Below are 17,698 nucleotides of genomic sequence, written 5' to 3'. Positions count from 1 at the left end.
TTAAGATCCTTATCCAGGAATTCTCCTATAATGAGGTGTATGAAGAACATAACCCTTCAGATGGGAAATGAAGTGAGAATCGCCAGTCGTGTCCGACTTTGCGAACCCATGGACTGTATGTAGCCTGCCAGGCTCCTCTATCCATGGAATTCTCCAGGCCAGAATATTGGAGTGGGTAGCCTTTCCCTTCTCCAGGGGACCTTCCCAACCCAGGGCCCAGGTCTCCCACACTGCAGGCGCATTCTTTACCAGCTGAGCCAACAGGGAAGCCCTCGGGTGGGAAGGAACTATTTTTTTCACCACTAATTGTCACTGAGCACAATTGTATTGAGATTCTTTTCTGTGGAACTACAACTTTGTTGCTCCACTTTTTATCACTTAGATTATAAATCCATGCTCCCCTGGGCATGGAGGGAAGGTCATCTTCATTCTTCGTCACTGCCCCAATTTTCAGATCTTGGATGGATGAAGCTGCCCACTGTGTTGGAATTCCCAGTTCACAACACCAAAAGATCTCTGCCCTCCAGGTCTACACAGCTTTTACCATTTCCTCCTCAAATTAACTGAGTACAAAAACAACCAGTAGAAAGTTTCAGAGAGAGAGAGACTACCAACTCCTCTCCTCTCTCCACTTCCTTCCTGACTCAGTCAGATCCACCTACTTCCATTGCTAGTATTAGAGACTCTTTTACAGAGGGAGCAAATAGAAAGTGTGATCATTAAGATCCAGATATTACATCAGGAGCTAATCATTCACTTTTTAAAGAAAGTTTTACCTTTAAAAAAAGAAGGTGGGGGAGGGGGGAAGGGGCTGATTCACGTTTGTTATATGGCAGAAACCAACACAACATTGTAAAGCAATTATCCTCCAATTAAAAATAAATTTAAAAATAAAAAAAGAAATAGGGGTTGTTGTAGAGAATCCTGGTGTATTTGAAATATCCAACTTGCAAAGAAAAAAATTTTTTATTAACACATGGCAACTATGGCATAGTAACAAATGACCTCAAAATGTGAGCTTGATTCCTAGTACCAATTGTCAGGTTAAGCAATCATTTTTTCTAAGTCTCCATTTTTCAAACCAAAGTAGGGCTAATGATATCTATCTCCAATATTTTTAGGTAAGATTAAGTATTTGAAAGCATTCTATAAAATCTAAGTTTGATCACAGGGATCAAACTTCTTAGCCCAAGCTACTGTCCAGACCCCACCCCAAGCCACTTAAATTAGAGCCCTGGAAGATAGGCTCATGTATTAGTATATACTTTACATCTCCCCCACGTAATCCTAACATACAGTTAGGGCTGAGAACCATTGCACTGTTAAAGAGGTTCCTAATAATGTTAGCTGCCCACTGCAATCATCGTTGTCTGGAGAGCCTCCAAAAATATTGCTGTGTGGGCCCCACCTCTAGAGAGCTGATGTAATTGGCCCACGGTGCAGCCTGCAGATGGAGGTTCTTTACAAGCTGCCCAGGTTTGCCCACCTACAGCCAAGCTTGAGAACCTCTGGTTAGAGTTGGCCTGTCTCAGCACTGCAGTCCAAAGAAGACGTTAAACACTCTTTCAAGAATTATTTTGTCCACTTAGCCCTGAGTGGTAAAATTTAAAGGAATGAAGAGAATTTTAAATTCATTAAAAAAAAGAAGAAACATTAAACAAACAAATGGGGGGAAATACACTCAAAGTTATGTTAGATACCATGGCAAGAAATACTTTCTAAGCTGCAGTCCTTCCCGAGACCCACCCCCCCACCCCAAGATGCCCACTCTTACTTCCCTTGGCTGTTGTTCTCAATAGAATCAAAGCTAGAGATTCCATGGATTTTGGCATCGTGTCCTTGTTCTATGGCCTCTACTATGGAGTAATGGGGAGAGACTTCGCAGAGATCTGTTCGGACTACATGGCTTCTACTCTAGGGGTAAGCGTTACTTTCATTCTTTGAAATCATTTTTGGTATATAGAAAAATGGTCTCATCTGACACATTTGTGCCCATTTTCAGAAATAGGTGTTTTTTGGTTCTGTCAGCCCAACTGCTCCCTGGGTTCTCCAGGCATCAAATTATCTGGAAGTAACCATATCTAGCATACTCCAATTGCCAACATTTAAAGGTTTAGTAAAAATTAATCTAAAAAATAAAAATAAAGGATTAGTAAAAATTCAACAATAACAAAAACCCTTTATCTGCTGATGCAAATAAAAGTCATATTTGATGCACATAAAGCACTTTAGAATCAATCAATACCTCAGGGTAATAATCATCATAAAGATCAGTTATCATTATACAGCATTTGAAGAAATAGACGAGATAAAAAGTGTGCTAAATGTATTCTGACTGTATATTATTCCCTGGAATTAAAAAAATCCCTAATAGTTTTTTTAATGCTCTTAAAATTAAAACTCAGAATGGACACACTTTCTGGTTAGATGGATTCCAGATTCAGATATTAGGAGTAACCATCTGTGTCTAACACATGTGTATCTCTTAAAAACTTACGTACCAAAGGTTCCGGGTATGACTCAGTGGTTTCAGAAATTCCACATCTCTGTCCTCTACCAGTGTCTTGGCACACAGCCAGATATGAAATGGAAAAACCGTTGTGAGTAGCAAGGGAAGACTGGACTTCTGGACTGCTGTTCTCCCTCTCCACTTATGGGCCAGGACTGAGTAGACAAGGCCTTGATTTCATCCCCCAACCTCCCTTCCCCGTCTCTGTAGACTCCATCTTACTGTTTCTCTAGAGCCTGGAATCTAACTTCTGTGGTGGAATGCTGGGATGGGCAGCCATGTGTCATCTCTAAGATGGCTGCCTTTCTAGTAAGGTTTAAGGTGAGCACAGAAGGGAGCATTTTCACTCCCAGTTCCTCCAACAGAAACCAGAGCCATCCCCCCTTTAAAAATTCGCAAAGCCTCTTGTGCCTGCTTATGGACAGGAGCGGAAAAGTTGAATGTCCTCTGTTCTCCAGTGGACCAGGAAAAAAAGAAAAAACCTGGCAAAACAACCAAGTCTTTAAGCCCCAGCTTTATAGAGATTCCTCACCTGATTCCATCCCACCAGTCTATGATATCTTGTCATCTCCTGTCATCCTCATTCCAACCACCAAGTACTGTCTCAAGCCATTAGCACAACCACCAGTGACTTCAGCTGATGGTGTGTGTGTGTATATATGTGTGTGTGTGTGCACTTGTTCATGTGCTTGTGACAGAGGTCAAGAGGAAGCAAAGGAGACACAATCTCCATTCTCACACCAGTGCCTGAGCCCCACACTAATTAAGTCAGACTCTGGGAGTGGAGCCAATGCATCTGCTTTGTTTTAAAAGCTCCCTAGGAAAAGGAATAAGCTATTACGCCATGCAAAAAGCTGGATGAATCGTAAATATATAGTGCTAAGTGAAAGAAGCCAGTCTGTACTATATGATTCCACTTATATGACAATTTGGAAAAGGTACAACTATGGAGATGCTAAAGAGACCAGTGGTTGCCAAGAGGGTTACGGAGGGAGCAGGGTTGAGTGTGTGAAGCACAGGGAATTTGTTAGAGTGGTGAAATTATTCTCTATGATACTCTAATGGTGAATGCATGACACTATGCATTTGTAAAAATCAGCAGTACTTTTTAGCAGAAAGGTTAAACCTTAACGTGTGCAAATCTAAAGCAAGGCATGTAGGATGTCAGGGAATGCCAGGATAGAATGTGGACTGTGACAAGGGAATTCAGCTGTATTACAAATGTGTGAAATAACCTCTCTGAAGTGGGTGGGGGGAAAAGTGCTGACCTAAGTCTCTTTGCAATGAGTGGAGATCTGAGATTAAAAGCAAAAGGAACTATATGCAAGCACTGCACTCCACTAAGTAAGTTTTCCTCAGGTGTATGGGTACACCCTGACACCTCTCTGCATGTGTGTGGAACTGGACTCCAAGTGAATGGAAGACCGGTCATGGAAGCTGTGTTTCTTACTCTCAGGAAGCTGCATGCAAGCACAGAGGAAAGGCCAGAATGATCTGTGTAGTAACGGATCAGAGTCAAAGACATCAGTCTGAGCTCGTGTTTCGCTTAACATAGATTATATGTATCTTAATGTAGATGATGCATATAGAACTATTTTATAGATATGTGTATACACATGGGTTAGGATATACAGATTTATTTCCTTGCTTTGTCAACTAAGAAGCCCTAGAAGCAATGGCAGCTCAGTAGCAGTGAGCACACGAAATACTGCGATCTTGTTTTCTAATACCAGTCTATAATAAAAGGAAACTGTTCCTTGGGAAAACGGCTGATTCTGGGTCTTGTTAGGGAACATACAATATGAACCTAGAGTATTTTGTAGTGCCAGAAAGTAAGGAAGTTCTCAAAAACAAGCCCACACAAGAAAAAACCCACAATGATGAGGGTATGTCAAAGAGACGTAGAAGCCAAGACTGAAACACAAGGCTGAGTAACACAAGTAGCAGCAGTATTAGTGGTGAACAGTACTGGGTCGTAACCTGAAGTGTAGAGTAAATACCCGTGAGTCCACAGTGAAATAAATGGATGATTGAATAGATATATAAATAAATGAGAATAGACACGTCTCCTATTCAGACAAATTCCACATAATTTATGGAGATATTCCACCTTTAAGAAGGTTGCATGGTTAACTTTTATGTGTCAACTTGATTAGGCTCTGGTATCCAGTTGTTTGACCAAACATGAGTCTACATATTGCTTTGAATGTATTTTGTAGCTATAATTAACTTTAAGGGAAAGCAAATACCCTTGAAAACATAGATAGATCTTAGCTAATCAGTCAAAGATGTTAAGGGCAAAAACTGAAGTTTTTCAGAGAAGAAGGGGTTCTGCCTCAAGTCTGAAAACTCTTTCCGGAGTACAGCCTGCTAGCCTGCCCTCCAGGTCCCAGACTTGCCAGCCTCAGGTCTTTAAGAGTCTCTCTCCCTTCCCCTTTCTCCCTCTCCTCTACCCGCTCTCCCCCGACCACACAGGCATATCCTCTGTTCCACTCCCCTGGAGAACTCTGACCGATACAGATGTGGACCATAACTGCTAACCCCCCACTCCCTCAGTGTGAACTGCTCGTGGTGATGGCGATTTCCTTCCAAAGAGTACAGTGTAGACAGAAGTAAAAGGTAGTTTTAGAGTGGAGAAAGTTGACAAACACTACCTCAAGCTCAGTGATCAAGGTCAACATCAGCAATGATGGATCATGTTGACAGCACGTACCCTTGCCACGATGTGGTAAGAATGGCATTTCACCTCTGTTCTCTTCTTCCCTAAAACTCATAAGCCCAGCATAATCAAGAGAAAAAAACATTAGCTAAAATCCAAGTGAGGGACATGCTACAAACACCGTCCCCACCCCCAAACTGTCAATCATAGAGAAAAAAACAAAGTCTGAGAGACTGCCAAAGCCAAGAGAAGCCTAAAAAATAAAAAAAGAGAGAAGCCTAAAGAGATAAGACAATTAATGGTATCCTGGATGGGATTCTAGAACAAAATAAGGACATTTGAGAAAAACCAAACAATCTGAACAAAGTATAGACTTTATTTCATAATAATGCATCAGTGTTGGTTCATTAATCATAACAAATGTACCACCCTAAATGTAAAATGTTAATCACAGGGGAAACCTGATATGGGAACTCTATTCTATCTTTGCATCTTTTACATCTAAAACAATTATAAAATAAATATTTTGTTTTTAAAAAAGCTTCTTAGACATTCTAATGTGCTGCCAATGTTGAGAATCGCTCCTCATCCACACCCCTGGGGAGATGCAATGTCCCAAGTTAGAATTCTAAATGCACTGCTTTCTAATGTGATTAGTCTTTGTACTCCCTGTAGTCAGATGGGATTTTATTAAAATTGATTAAAATATTAACTATATTAAAATTAATTAAAAGATACATAGATGTCTGGGATTACTTGAGATCTGGGAATCAGAGTCTCAGGAGAATAAGGGAAAGGGCCAGGTTCTGGGTGAATTTAAAAAGCTTCCCATGTCATTCTGAACGACAGCCCTCGATAAAATTGTTCCTCCTAAAGGATTCCTCAGTGGAGAAGTTAGATGGTTATAATTAGTGATGTGCTTTGGGGTTCAGTGGGGTTTTGCCTGGGAAACCTTTACCCCACAGTAGCATTGTTCCTGTGGGAAAAACCAGCAGAGAAACAGTAAAGCCTCCGTGTCTTCAAGCTGGCAGTGGCTTCCCTGTGTTTGGAGAATGACGTGTGCTCTCTGCCTGTCCCCCATAGTTCTACAGCGTCAGTGGGATGCCCACCAGGAGTCTGTCGGACGACATCTGTGCCGTGTGTGGGCAGAAGATCATTGTGGAACTCGATGAAGAAGGGCTCATTGAAAACACCTACCAGCTTTCATGCAAGCATGTGTATCCTTTTCATGGGAGGCCATTTGGCCCTCCTCAAGCCAGTGCTGGGAGATGGAAAATCAGGGAGGACTGTCCCATCACCTCCCTCCTCCTCTGTCTCCTCCTTCTCCCCACTTCCTTCTGCCTTGCTTAGCTCCCTTCCCCAAACTCCAAGCCTTTATGCTTCTGTCCATTTTCTTATTGAGACTCTCTCCGAATCCCTGATGAATAATGAACTCCTCTTAGTTAGCAGGCGGTAAACCTCTTTTCCTCCTCCTCCCAACCTCCTCCTCCCCCAGTAATTTCTTTTTTAAAAGGAGTCTTCAGGCCACACAGACGGGAGGGCTGCAGCATCTGAGCAGAGGCTGGCTGGAAGAGCTGGTAAAACCTTAAGCACATGAGAAAAAGGTGAAGTTGATTGTTTTGGGGTGAAATGTCCTATAGATATCAATTAGGTCTAGCTGATCCATTGTGTCATTTAAGGTTTGTGTTTCCTTGTTAATTTTCTGTTTAGTTGATCTATCCATAGTTGTGAGTGGGGTATTAAAGTCTCCCATTATTATTGTGTTACTATTAATTTCCTCTTTCATACCCGTTAGTGTTTGCCGTACATATTGCGGTGCTCCTATGTTGGGTGCGGAACCTTCTCCAGAACAGATCACATCCTGGGCCATAAATCTGGTCTTGGAAAATTCAAAAAAATTGAAATCATCCCAGTCATCTTTTCTGACCACAGTGCAGTAAGATTAGATCTCAATTACAGGGAAAAAATTGTTAAAAATTCAAACATATGGAGGCTAAATAACACACTTCTGAATAACCAACAAATCATAGAAGAAATCAAAAAAGAAATCAAAATATGCATAGAAATGAATGAAAATCAAAACACAACAACCCAAAACCTATGGGACACTGTAAAAGCAGTGCTAAGGGGAAGGTTCATAGCATTACAGGCTTACATCAAGAAACAAGAAAAAAACCAAATAAATAACCTAACTCTACACCTAAAGCAATTAGAGAAGGAAGAAATGAAGAACCCCAGGGTTAGCAGAAGGAAAGAAATCTTAAAAATCGGGGCAGAAATAAATGCAAAAGAAACTAAAGAGACCATAGCAAAAATCAACAAAGCTAAAAGCTGGTTTTTTGAAAAAATAAACAAAATTGACAAACCATTAGCAAGACTCATTAAGAAACAAAGAGAGAAAAACCAAATTAACAAAATTAGAAATGAAAATGGAGAGATCACAACAGACAACACTGAAATGCAAAGGATCATAAGAGACTACTACCAGCAGCTCTATGCCAATAAAATGGACAACTTGGAAGAAATGGACAAATTCTTAGAAAAGTATAACTTTCCAAAACTGAACCAGGAAGAAATAGAAGATCTTAACAGAGCCATCACAAGCAAGGAAATCGAAACTGTAATCAAAAATCTTCCAGCAAACAAAAGCCCAGGACCAGATGGCTTCACAGCTGAATTCTACCAAAAATTTAGAGAAGAGCTAACACCTATCTTACTCAAACTCTTCCAGAAAATTGCAGATGAAGGTAAGCTTCCAAACTCATTCTATGAGGCCACCATCACCCTAATTCCAAAACCAGACAAAGATGCCACAGAAAAAGAAAACTACAGGCCAATATCACTGATGAAAATAGATGCAAAAATCCTTAACAAAATTCTAGCAAACAGAATCCAACAACATATTAAAAAAAATCATACACCATGACCAAGTGGGCTTTATCCCAGGAATGCAAGGATTCTTTAATATCCACAAATCAATCAATGTAATACACCACATTAACAAATTGAAAGATAAAAACCATATGATTATCTCAATAGATGCAGAGAAAGCCTTTGACAAAATTCAACACTCATTTATGATTAAAACTCTCCAAAAAGCAGGAATAGAAGGAACATACCTCAACATAATAAAAGCTATATATGACAAACCCACAGCAAGCATCACCCTCAATGGTGAAAAATTGAAAGCATTTCCCCTGAAATCAGGAACAAAGACAAGGGTGCCCACTCTCACCACTACTATTCAACATAGTGTTGGAAGTTTTGGCCACAGCAATCAGAGCAGAAAAAGAAGTAAAAGGAATCCAGATAGGAAAAGAAGAAGTGAAACTCTCACTGTTTGCAGATGACATGATCCTCTACATAGAAAACCCTAAAGACTCTACCAGAAAATTACTAGAGCTAATCAATGAATATAGTAAAGTTGCAGGATATAAAATTAACACACAGAAATCCCTTGCATTCCTATATACTAACAATGAAAAAACGGAAAGAGAAATTAAGGAAACAATACCATTCACCATTGCAACAAAAAGAATAAAATACTTAGGAGTATATCTACCTAAAGAAACAAAAGACCTATACATAGAAAACTATAAAACACTGATGAAAGAAATCAAAGAGGACACAAACAGATGGAGAAACATACCGTGTTCATGGATTGGAAGAATCAATATTGTCAAAATGGCTATTCTACACAAAGCAATCTATAGATTCAATGCAATCCCTATCAAGCTACCAATGGTATTTTTCACAGAACTAGACCAAAGAATTTCACAATTTGTATGGAAATACAAAAAACCTCGAATAGCCAAAGTAATCTTGAGAAAGAAGAATGGAACTGGAGGAATCAACCTGCCTGACTTCAGACTCTACTACAAAGCCACAGTCATCAAGACAGTATGGTACTGGCACAAAGACAGAAATATAGATCAATGGAACAGAATAGAAAGCCCAGAGATAAATCCACAAACCTATGGACACCTTATCTTTGACAAAGGAGGCAAGGATATACAATGGAAAAAAGACAACCTCTTTAACAAGTGGTGCTGGGAAAACTGGTCAACCACTTGTAAAAGCATGAAACTAGAACACTTTCTAACACCATACACAAAAATAAACTCAAAATGGATTAAAGATCTAAATGTAAGACCAGAAACTATAAAACTCCTAGAGGAGAACATAGGCAAAACACTCTCCGACATAAATCACAGCAAGATCCTCTATGACCCACCTCCCAGAATATTGGAAATAAAAGCAAAACTAAACAAATGGGACCTAATGAAACTTAAAAGCTTTTCCACAACAAAGGAAACTATAAGTAAGGTGAAAAGACAGCCCTCAGATTGGGAGAAAATAATAGCAAATGAAGAAACAGACAAAGGATTAATCTCAAAACTATACAAGCAACTCCTGCAGCTCAATTCCAGAAAAATAAATGACCCAGTCAAAAAATGGGCCAAAGAACTAAACAGACATTTCTGCAAAGAAGACATACAGATGGCTAACAAACACATGAAAAGATGCTCAACATCACTCATTATCAGAGAAATGCAAATCAAAACCACAATGAGGTACCATTACACGCCAGTCAGGATGGCTGCTATCCAAAAGTCTACAAGCAATAAATGCTGGAGAGGGTGTGAAGAAAAGGGAACCCTCTTACACTGTTGGTGGGAATGCAAACTAGTACAGCCGCTATGGAAAACAGTGTGGAGATTTCTTAAAAAACTGGAAATAGAACTGCCATATAACCCAGCAATCCCACTTCTGGGCATACACACTGAGGAAACCAGATCTGAAAGAGACACGTGCACCCCAATGTTCATCACAGCACTGTTTATAATAGCCAGGACATGGAAGCAACCTAGATGCCCATCAGCAGATGAATGGATAAGGAAGCTGTGGTACATATACACCATGGAATATTACTCAGCCGTTAAAAAGAATTCATTTGAATCAGTCCTAATGAGATGGATGAAATTGGAGGCCCTTATACAGAGTGAAGTAAGCCAGAAAGATAAAGAACATTACAGCATACTAACACATATATATGGAATTTAGAAAGATGGTAATGATAACCCTATATGCAAAACAGAAAAAGAGACACAGAAATACAGAACAGACTTTTGAACTCTGTGGGAGAATGTGAGGGTGGGATATTTCAAAAGAACAGCATGTATAGTATCTATAGGGAAACAGATCACCAGCCCAGGTGGGATGCATGAGACAAGTGCTCGGGCCTGGTGCACTGGGAAGACCCAGAGGAATCGGGTGGAGAGGGAGGTGGGAGGGGGGATCGGGATGGGGAATACGTGTAAATCTATGGCTGATTCATATCAATGTATGACAAAACCCACTGAAATGTTGTGAAGTAATTAGCCTCCAACTAATAAAAAAAAAAAAAAAAAAAACCTTAAGCACACAGGTAGCCAGTGAGGACCAGGGGAGACAGGGTGGGGAGCGAAGAACTGAGTGTAGTTTCAGCTGCAGGGCAGGACTCGGGACTTGCCTGGCGGAGCCCATGTCTGAAACTCACAAGAACAAGAACGACAATGCCCAGGTTTTTACTCTCAGGACTGAATAAATGGAATGTGTCCAGATTAAACAGAGTCAAATCATGAGTGCTGCACATCTACGGTATTAATGGTGGTGTGTTTTGCCTGGAAATAATTTTCAGGAACCTGCTTGTGTCAACAGTGGTGATGGGGAAAGCCAAGTATCAGCTTTGGTCTTGGAAAGAGGACACCTTAAATTACACAGGAAGGGACCAAAACAGGAGCACGTGGTTCTGGACCGTTTGATTCCCTGGCCCATGGTTTGTGCCCCAAATCACTATCCACCAGCAGAGGGATCTTTAGGGACCAGGCCAGCCTGGCCCTGGAAACCAGCATCCTTACTGGCTGGTGAGAAAGGGCTCCATGTGCCGAAAGATGCTGGCATCAAGAGCCCTGGGCCAAGCAGGCTGCACTGCCTGAGCACGTAACTCTGGATACCACAGTTGTCTTTGCATTGACCAACAATCAGTATTTTAATTCTTCTCTTAATACAGGGAAAAGAAGGCATCATTTATCTTTATTTTATAGTACAATATCAATTTTATAATACTGCTGTGCACTCAGTCAGTTCAAAGCTCTGGCATTATAAGCTGATCAAACCATCTGCTTCTTGCCTCTGAAGCCCACCGAACTCAGTCAGTAATACCATAGACGTGCAGCACTCATGATTTGATTCTGTTTAATCTGGACAGATTCCATTTATTCAATCCTGAGAGTAAAAAACTGGACCAAATGCATCTGAAATGTAATAGGAGCCTTTACTCCAACACTTAAGTCTTAACATTTTAAGGTAAGAAACACAAAGATATCCCATGTGGGATTCTATGTGGTTTTTCAGTGTGATACATTTCCCAAAAACCTATCATTCTTAGTAGAAATTTTCCAAGTCTGGTCCTAGTTTTAAATATGATTTAGTTTTCAAATGTTGGAATAGAGCCCCTTCTGCCATTTGCAAGTGGAAATATTTTCTCTCTCCACCTTTAAAAGCCCTTAGGGATTGTTGTACATGTGTGCATATTGTAATCGAAAATGTAGTCACCTTTAAATTTGCTTTGCAGGGAGCATTATTAATGGCCCATTTTAGCATGAGTCATATTAGCAAGGAGTGGGCAAACACAAATCATGTTAACAAGGGGTGGGAATCTGAGTCTTGCTCTGCAGAAATTCTGCTGGGATAAAGGCTTTTCAGATGAGATTTTGAAGATAAAAGGGGATATTAAAGAGGAGATGAACATCTCAATGTTTGCTCAATGACCCCTGAACTCCATCCATACCTATCTGGAGGGTATGGGCTATCCTCCAGCTCTTTTGAACGAAGAACTGTGCAGGTTTTGACTCAGTATCTTTGTTATAATACACTTTATGTTAACCCAAACATGCAAAAGTGACCCCAGTTCCAAGAACATAAAAGAATGGGAACTCTTGGTTGCACACACATGTAATACCGAGGAATCATCTATGTGACCTTGATTGGCTCCACCTCCATGCCCTCCGTTAGTGAGGGAACTTCTACATGGGTGCTTAGCAGATCAGGGAAAGCCACGCTGGGATCAGTGACTATAGAAGTCAATCAACATGATGAATCTCATAGTTAATCATTGTGTTTGTTGTTTAGTTGCTAAGTCATAGCCGACTCTTTTTGTGACCCCATGGACTGTAGCCCACCAGGCTCCTCTGTCCATGGGATTTCCCAGGCTGAATACTGGAGTGGATTGCCATTTCCTTCTCCAGGGGATCTTCCCCCACCCAGGGATTGAACCTGCATCTCCTGCATTGGCAGGGGGGTTCTTCACCACAGAGCCACCTGGGAAGCCGCAGTTAATGATCTTACTCAAATCTATAAGCTGTGGAACCTGAGGAAAGTAAGTTTGCAATAGTAATTGGTTTTGAATGATTCATTCAAATATTCGTTCAATAAATAGGCACGTGTGTGTGTGTGTGTGTGCGCGCGCGCGTGCTTACTCGCTCAGTCATGTCCAACTGTCTGAGGCCCCATGGACTGTAGCCCACCAGGCTCCTCTGTCCATGGAGTTCTCCAGGCAAGAATGCTGGAGTGGACTGCCATTCCTCCTCCAGGGGATCCTCCTGTCCCAGGAGTCCAACTTGAGTCTCTTGCATCTCCTGCCTTGGCAGGCGGATTCTTTGCCATAGCGCCGGCTGGGAAGCCCCCAGATAGGCACTGAGGCACTGTGTAAGGTGCTGAGCACCGAGATGAATGAGTCACTGTCCCACAGGAAGCATATTGCCCAGGAGAGATAGGTAAATACACAAAAAGTCATGACACAGAGTGGCTCAGGCTCTGTAAGACTCAGTCCCTGGTGCTGAGGGAAAACATGGTTCATTGTCAACTCTGGGGACAAAGCATCGATCTTTCTGTACAAGGGATTGTGTACAAATGAATCTGTAAATGCCTAGATTCTATATATTCTATTTCAAAATAACTGGCTTCTTATCAGGAATAAAAACTTGAGAAAAAACTTATGAAGCTAATGGAAATATTTGTACAAATATTTGATCACAAATAATTTGAACTTGTCTAATCTCATTACATAGATTGTAATGGGTGGGTGCCCAAAAAGCTAAATGGGGAGATGCTATGATAAACGCAAAGAAATGCACAAAAAGTGAGGATATGTTTACATAAGACATCCTGTAAAAAAGCACATCCACATTCTTTGTCTAATTTAATCACAGAATCTGAGGTCAGACCCTGTAAGGCTAAGACGATCAGTAAACTCCTCAGGGTCATAAGCTTTGACTTCAAGCTCACTGTCCGTGGTGGCTCCATGGTCCTGCAGAGTCTCTAGGAAAGCAATGGACACAACCAAGTCATGACTGAGAGCCATTCCTGCCTCCACCACTCCACCCAACAGGTGGGGTCACTTCCATCACATCATCATGAAGTAGACTTGCCCTTCAATGTCCAAAGCTTCCGTAACAAGATCCCTAAGCTTTCATGAATTCTGCATCCGAGGTTGGTGTATTGTTGGTAAAAAGCAGACGTGCCCTTACTGCAAAGAGAAGGTCGATTTGAAGAGGATGATCAATAACCCGTATCCTTTTTATGAAGTTATGAAATATTATTTTCTGGTGATACATTCTTTAATCTAAACTTTCTTTGTCATCACTACAGGTACAGCAGAAAACACCGTTTTCCCTAACTACCTATTTCAAAGTGACTTGTCCCTTTTCTCATCCATGTCTGCGTTACTATTCTAGTTAAGAGGTTAAATGCCATAAAAGATACAGTCTACTCTTTGTATTCCACTTATTCCACTATAAGGGCTCTAGTGAAAATGTGATGGGACATTGCAAATATGGATAATATGAGTATATGGAAGGATAAGTAGGTAGGCAGATAGATAGATGATAGATAGGCAGACAGATGACAAATAACGGGTGGATAAGATGAGTGGATGGGGGAAAAAATAGAATAGAAAATTTAAAAGTCCAAACTGTGAACTAGAATATAGAAAAGTATTTTTAAAGTGTACCAAATTGTATTATTTCCAGAAATGAGTAGAATTTTTCCCCCTGAACTTTGGCTTCTTTAATTCCTTGCTGTATCTCATCTTTTCTTAGACTAACCTAAGTAATAATAATATTGAAAGGAGTGAAGACCTACTACAGATTTGGTCAGTGAATGGCAACAATAGGACTTTTATAGACAGCAGGGACCCCCAACCAAATACACTCACTCTCATTAAGGTCACAGGAAGAGAGTGTCCCCCTCTAGCGCTGACTGCAAAGCCTTGGCCCTCCACCCCACTAGCCCAAGAACAGTGTCTCCTCCAGGGGAGTAAACAGAACTAAAACGCATCCCCTTAAGCAGAAGAGCCCTGAGGGGATGGCCACAGCCTGCCAAGTACTCCCTCTTAGCTCCTCAGTAGCAGCCTCCCTGCAGTCAGTCCCCTACGTATGGACCTCCAAGTCGTGAACTTTCAGAGATGGGAACGTGCATTTGCACGTTCAGTCATGTAAGTTAATTCATGTGTCTGTTCAGCTATTGTACTGTACTACTGTACTTTTCATGGTACTGTACTAGAAGATTTAAAATGTGTCAATTTTTTGTTTGCTTGATTTTTATGTGTTATTTGTGTGAAAAGTAGAGTATATAGACGATGGTGTTAGTTGGGTACCTAGATAACTTTGTTGGACTATGAAAGCACTCTCTGAACGGAGCTCACTCATATGTAGGGGACTTACCATATTCCTTCTGAGTTCCAGTCACCTGAATTTCACAGTGCTAAAGCAGATACCCCGTCCCTGCCCCCTTGACTCTTCACCAACCCTAATTGTGCAGTTTTACCAATGGCGATCTGCAGAAACACCCCCGTGGCTGAGAACTGCAAGTCAAGGAAAGACTTGCCAGTAGAGCAGCAGGGGCAGCAGCGTAGGTGGGCCCTGGGTCTCAACAGAGAGCCCACTCCTGGCCGCCAGCTCCCCTCCCAGCTGGCTTTTCTCTCAGAACCCAGCCAAGAACAGCCACGGCTGAAGGCTGCCATGCACCTTCTCTCCTCACTAGGCTGAAGCCAGAACAGCTTTTGGTTAATAACTCACTTCTGAAACCTCAGTATATAGGTCTTTGTTATAAAATGGTGATAACATGATCATAAATGTCACCTTAATGATCATCTAAATAATAAAAGACAATTGGTTTCTTTGACAGAATGAAATGGTCTTGAGAGAATAAGCTTTTGAATATTACATGTACTTTTTTTTCCTGTGAAATACAGAACTGTGTTTCTGAATGGAACATCCTAACAACAAGCATCATTCTTCTAAGGCAGCTACAGAAACACATGCACTCCTTATTGAGATTCAGTGTAACATAAATGATACGTATGAAAAGTCTGCCTTTCCGTGTATGACATGGCTAATAGAAATACTATGTATGAAGTTCTCTCAGTACAGTCCAGCCGAGGGACCAGCATAGGATATGTATTATCGTGAACTAATGTCTTCCCGCTGGTGAACTGATGGCAGAATAGAACAGAGCTGTTTATGCTCACTTAACGGTAGTTTTCATCATCCTTGGTTTTCCACGTTCATCATTCCCCACTTCCTATTTCTTTTAGTATGTGACCCTCACCTTTTATTCTTGTTGGGGATTATATTTGGGGATTTTATTGTAGACTGTTTTACTTTTAGAAATTAGATGTAGTATAAATAACAATGACTATTTCTGCTACATGGCTAGATGTAGAATAACCTCCTTAATTGAGATTCAGCTGGGAGCGCACACACTTTTTATATGGACAGATCCTGGACTGGCTTCGTTATCTGGTGGCCTGGCAACCCATGGTAATAGGAATCGTTCAAGGCATTAACTATTCACTAGGGCTGGAATAGCATGGCACACTTAGCCCAGAAGCAATGTACTGCATGTTGAAATATTTTCTAATACTCTTTTAATTTTTAGAGATCCCAAGAACTTAGAGAACTGAATAAAAACTGACACTGTGTCTGTGTGGAGAGAATTTAAACAGAAGCTGAGCAATGGAATAAACACAGAGGCCTTGGATCTTTCTGATTACGACCATTTTCTAATCCTCGTTTGTGACGCATATGGTACCACCCACGGAAATGGCAACCCACTCCAGTATTCTTGCTTGGAGAATCCCATGGATGGAGAAGCCTGGTAGGCTACAGTCCATGGGGTCGCAAAGAGTCAGACACGACTGAGCGACTTTACTTCACTTTCACCGTGGACATCCCATCTCGAGTTTGGCTTACAGTGATCTCACCTGAGATGTGTTTCAGAGGTTTGCAAAGTACTTCTCACATACAATTTTATTGAGTTACAACAAATGCCCTCTTATCAGTTCAACATCTTCAAAGAAGTAGAGTCATTAAATCTATGGTTTAAGGACACGGTCTTTTCTGTTCTCTGTTCTTGTTACCCCATGGCAGCTTTGGTACCACAGAGCCCTTCCATTAGAGATCGCTCTCAAAACCTCTAGCGCCGGGTGCTGCCATCCACACAATGGGCCAGAGCCGCGCGGGTGCCCTGGGGCTGCTGCCCGCTCAGCCCACCCACGGGTGACTGAGGGAGCGCATCCTTCTCTTCTCCTGGGCCACTCTGTTCACACTCACACACACACACACTCTTTCCATGGCCGTGCTGTTTTTGTTTCCATCCCAGCCCTTTCCGACACCTGAAATCACATCACAGGCTCAGTTGTCTGCTGTCTGTCTTCCTCTCCATGAAGACAGAGGATTTTATGTTTTGTTCCCTACTATCTTTGCAGCACTTGGGCAGCACCTGACACATAAGAGGCACCAATAAATATCTGCTGAACAAATGAATCAATCCAACAAGAAAGAAAAAATTAACAGAATTGAGAAGACAAGTCAGAACAAATTAACCTAAGAATGGTATTACCATGTTGAACTCCCTCAAATTAATTCATTTTAAATTACTGGTCATTTACTAAATAGTCACCAATATACATCACACCAGACATCTGCAACACTTGAAGATATTACACTTGAATGAAGTAAAAAGGAAACACATCTATTGCCAAAACACTGGCAACGCATTGCAGCAACATAGGTGACCTAGATTATCCTACTGAGTGAAGTAAATCAGAAAGACAAATGTCCTATGATATCACTTATCTGTGGAATCTAAAATGTGACACAAATGAACCGACTATGAAACAGAAACACTCACAGACACAGAGAACAGACTTGGAGTTGCCAGTGGGGATGAGGGCCAGGGAACTGTTGGATTGGGAGTTTGGGATTAGCAGATGCAGACTATTATGTATAGAAAGGATAAACAAGGTCCTACTGTATAGGACAGGGAACTATATTCAATATTCTGTGATAAATCATTATGGAAAAGAACATGAAAAAGAATGTACATGTATGTATAACTCAATCACTTTGCTGTGCAGCAGACATTAACACTATAAATCAATTATACTTAATAAATTTTAAAAAATTTTTGGCCATGTGCTTTATACA

The 17,698-nt window shown here is 41.0% G+C and overlaps 1 protein-coding gene across 1 annotated transcript in view; it reads left to right on the top strand.

The window, feature by feature from the left end:
- The window catches only part of RNF175 (ring finger protein 175), a 53,282-nt gene extending 36,358 nt beyond the window's left edge, over window positions 1-16,924 (top strand). Inside the window, exons 4-7 of the mRNA XM_061142540.1 lie at window positions 1,800-1,920; window positions 6,252-6,385; window positions 13,678-13,779; window positions 15,958-16,924. Of these exons, the coding sequence (XP_060998523.1) occupies window positions 1,800-1,920; window positions 6,252-6,385; window positions 13,678-13,779; window positions 15,958-16,078 (478 nt within the window). The 3' untranslated portion in view covers window positions 16,079-16,924. The remainder of the gene's footprint in view (window positions 1-1,799; window positions 1,921-6,251; window positions 6,386-13,677; window positions 13,780-15,957) is intronic.
- Window positions 16,925-17,698: the final 774 nt, after the last annotated feature.

This window comes from Dama dama, chromosome 5, assembly GCF_033118175.1.
Source record: "Dama dama isolate Ldn47 chromosome 5, ASM3311817v1, whole genome shotgun sequence".
NCBI classification, from domain to species: domain Eukaryota; kingdom Metazoa; phylum Chordata; class Mammalia; order Artiodactyla; family Cervidae; genus Dama; species Dama dama.
Note: the sequence above shows the minus strand (reverse complement) of the source record. Positions and strands in the feature narration are given on the sequence as shown.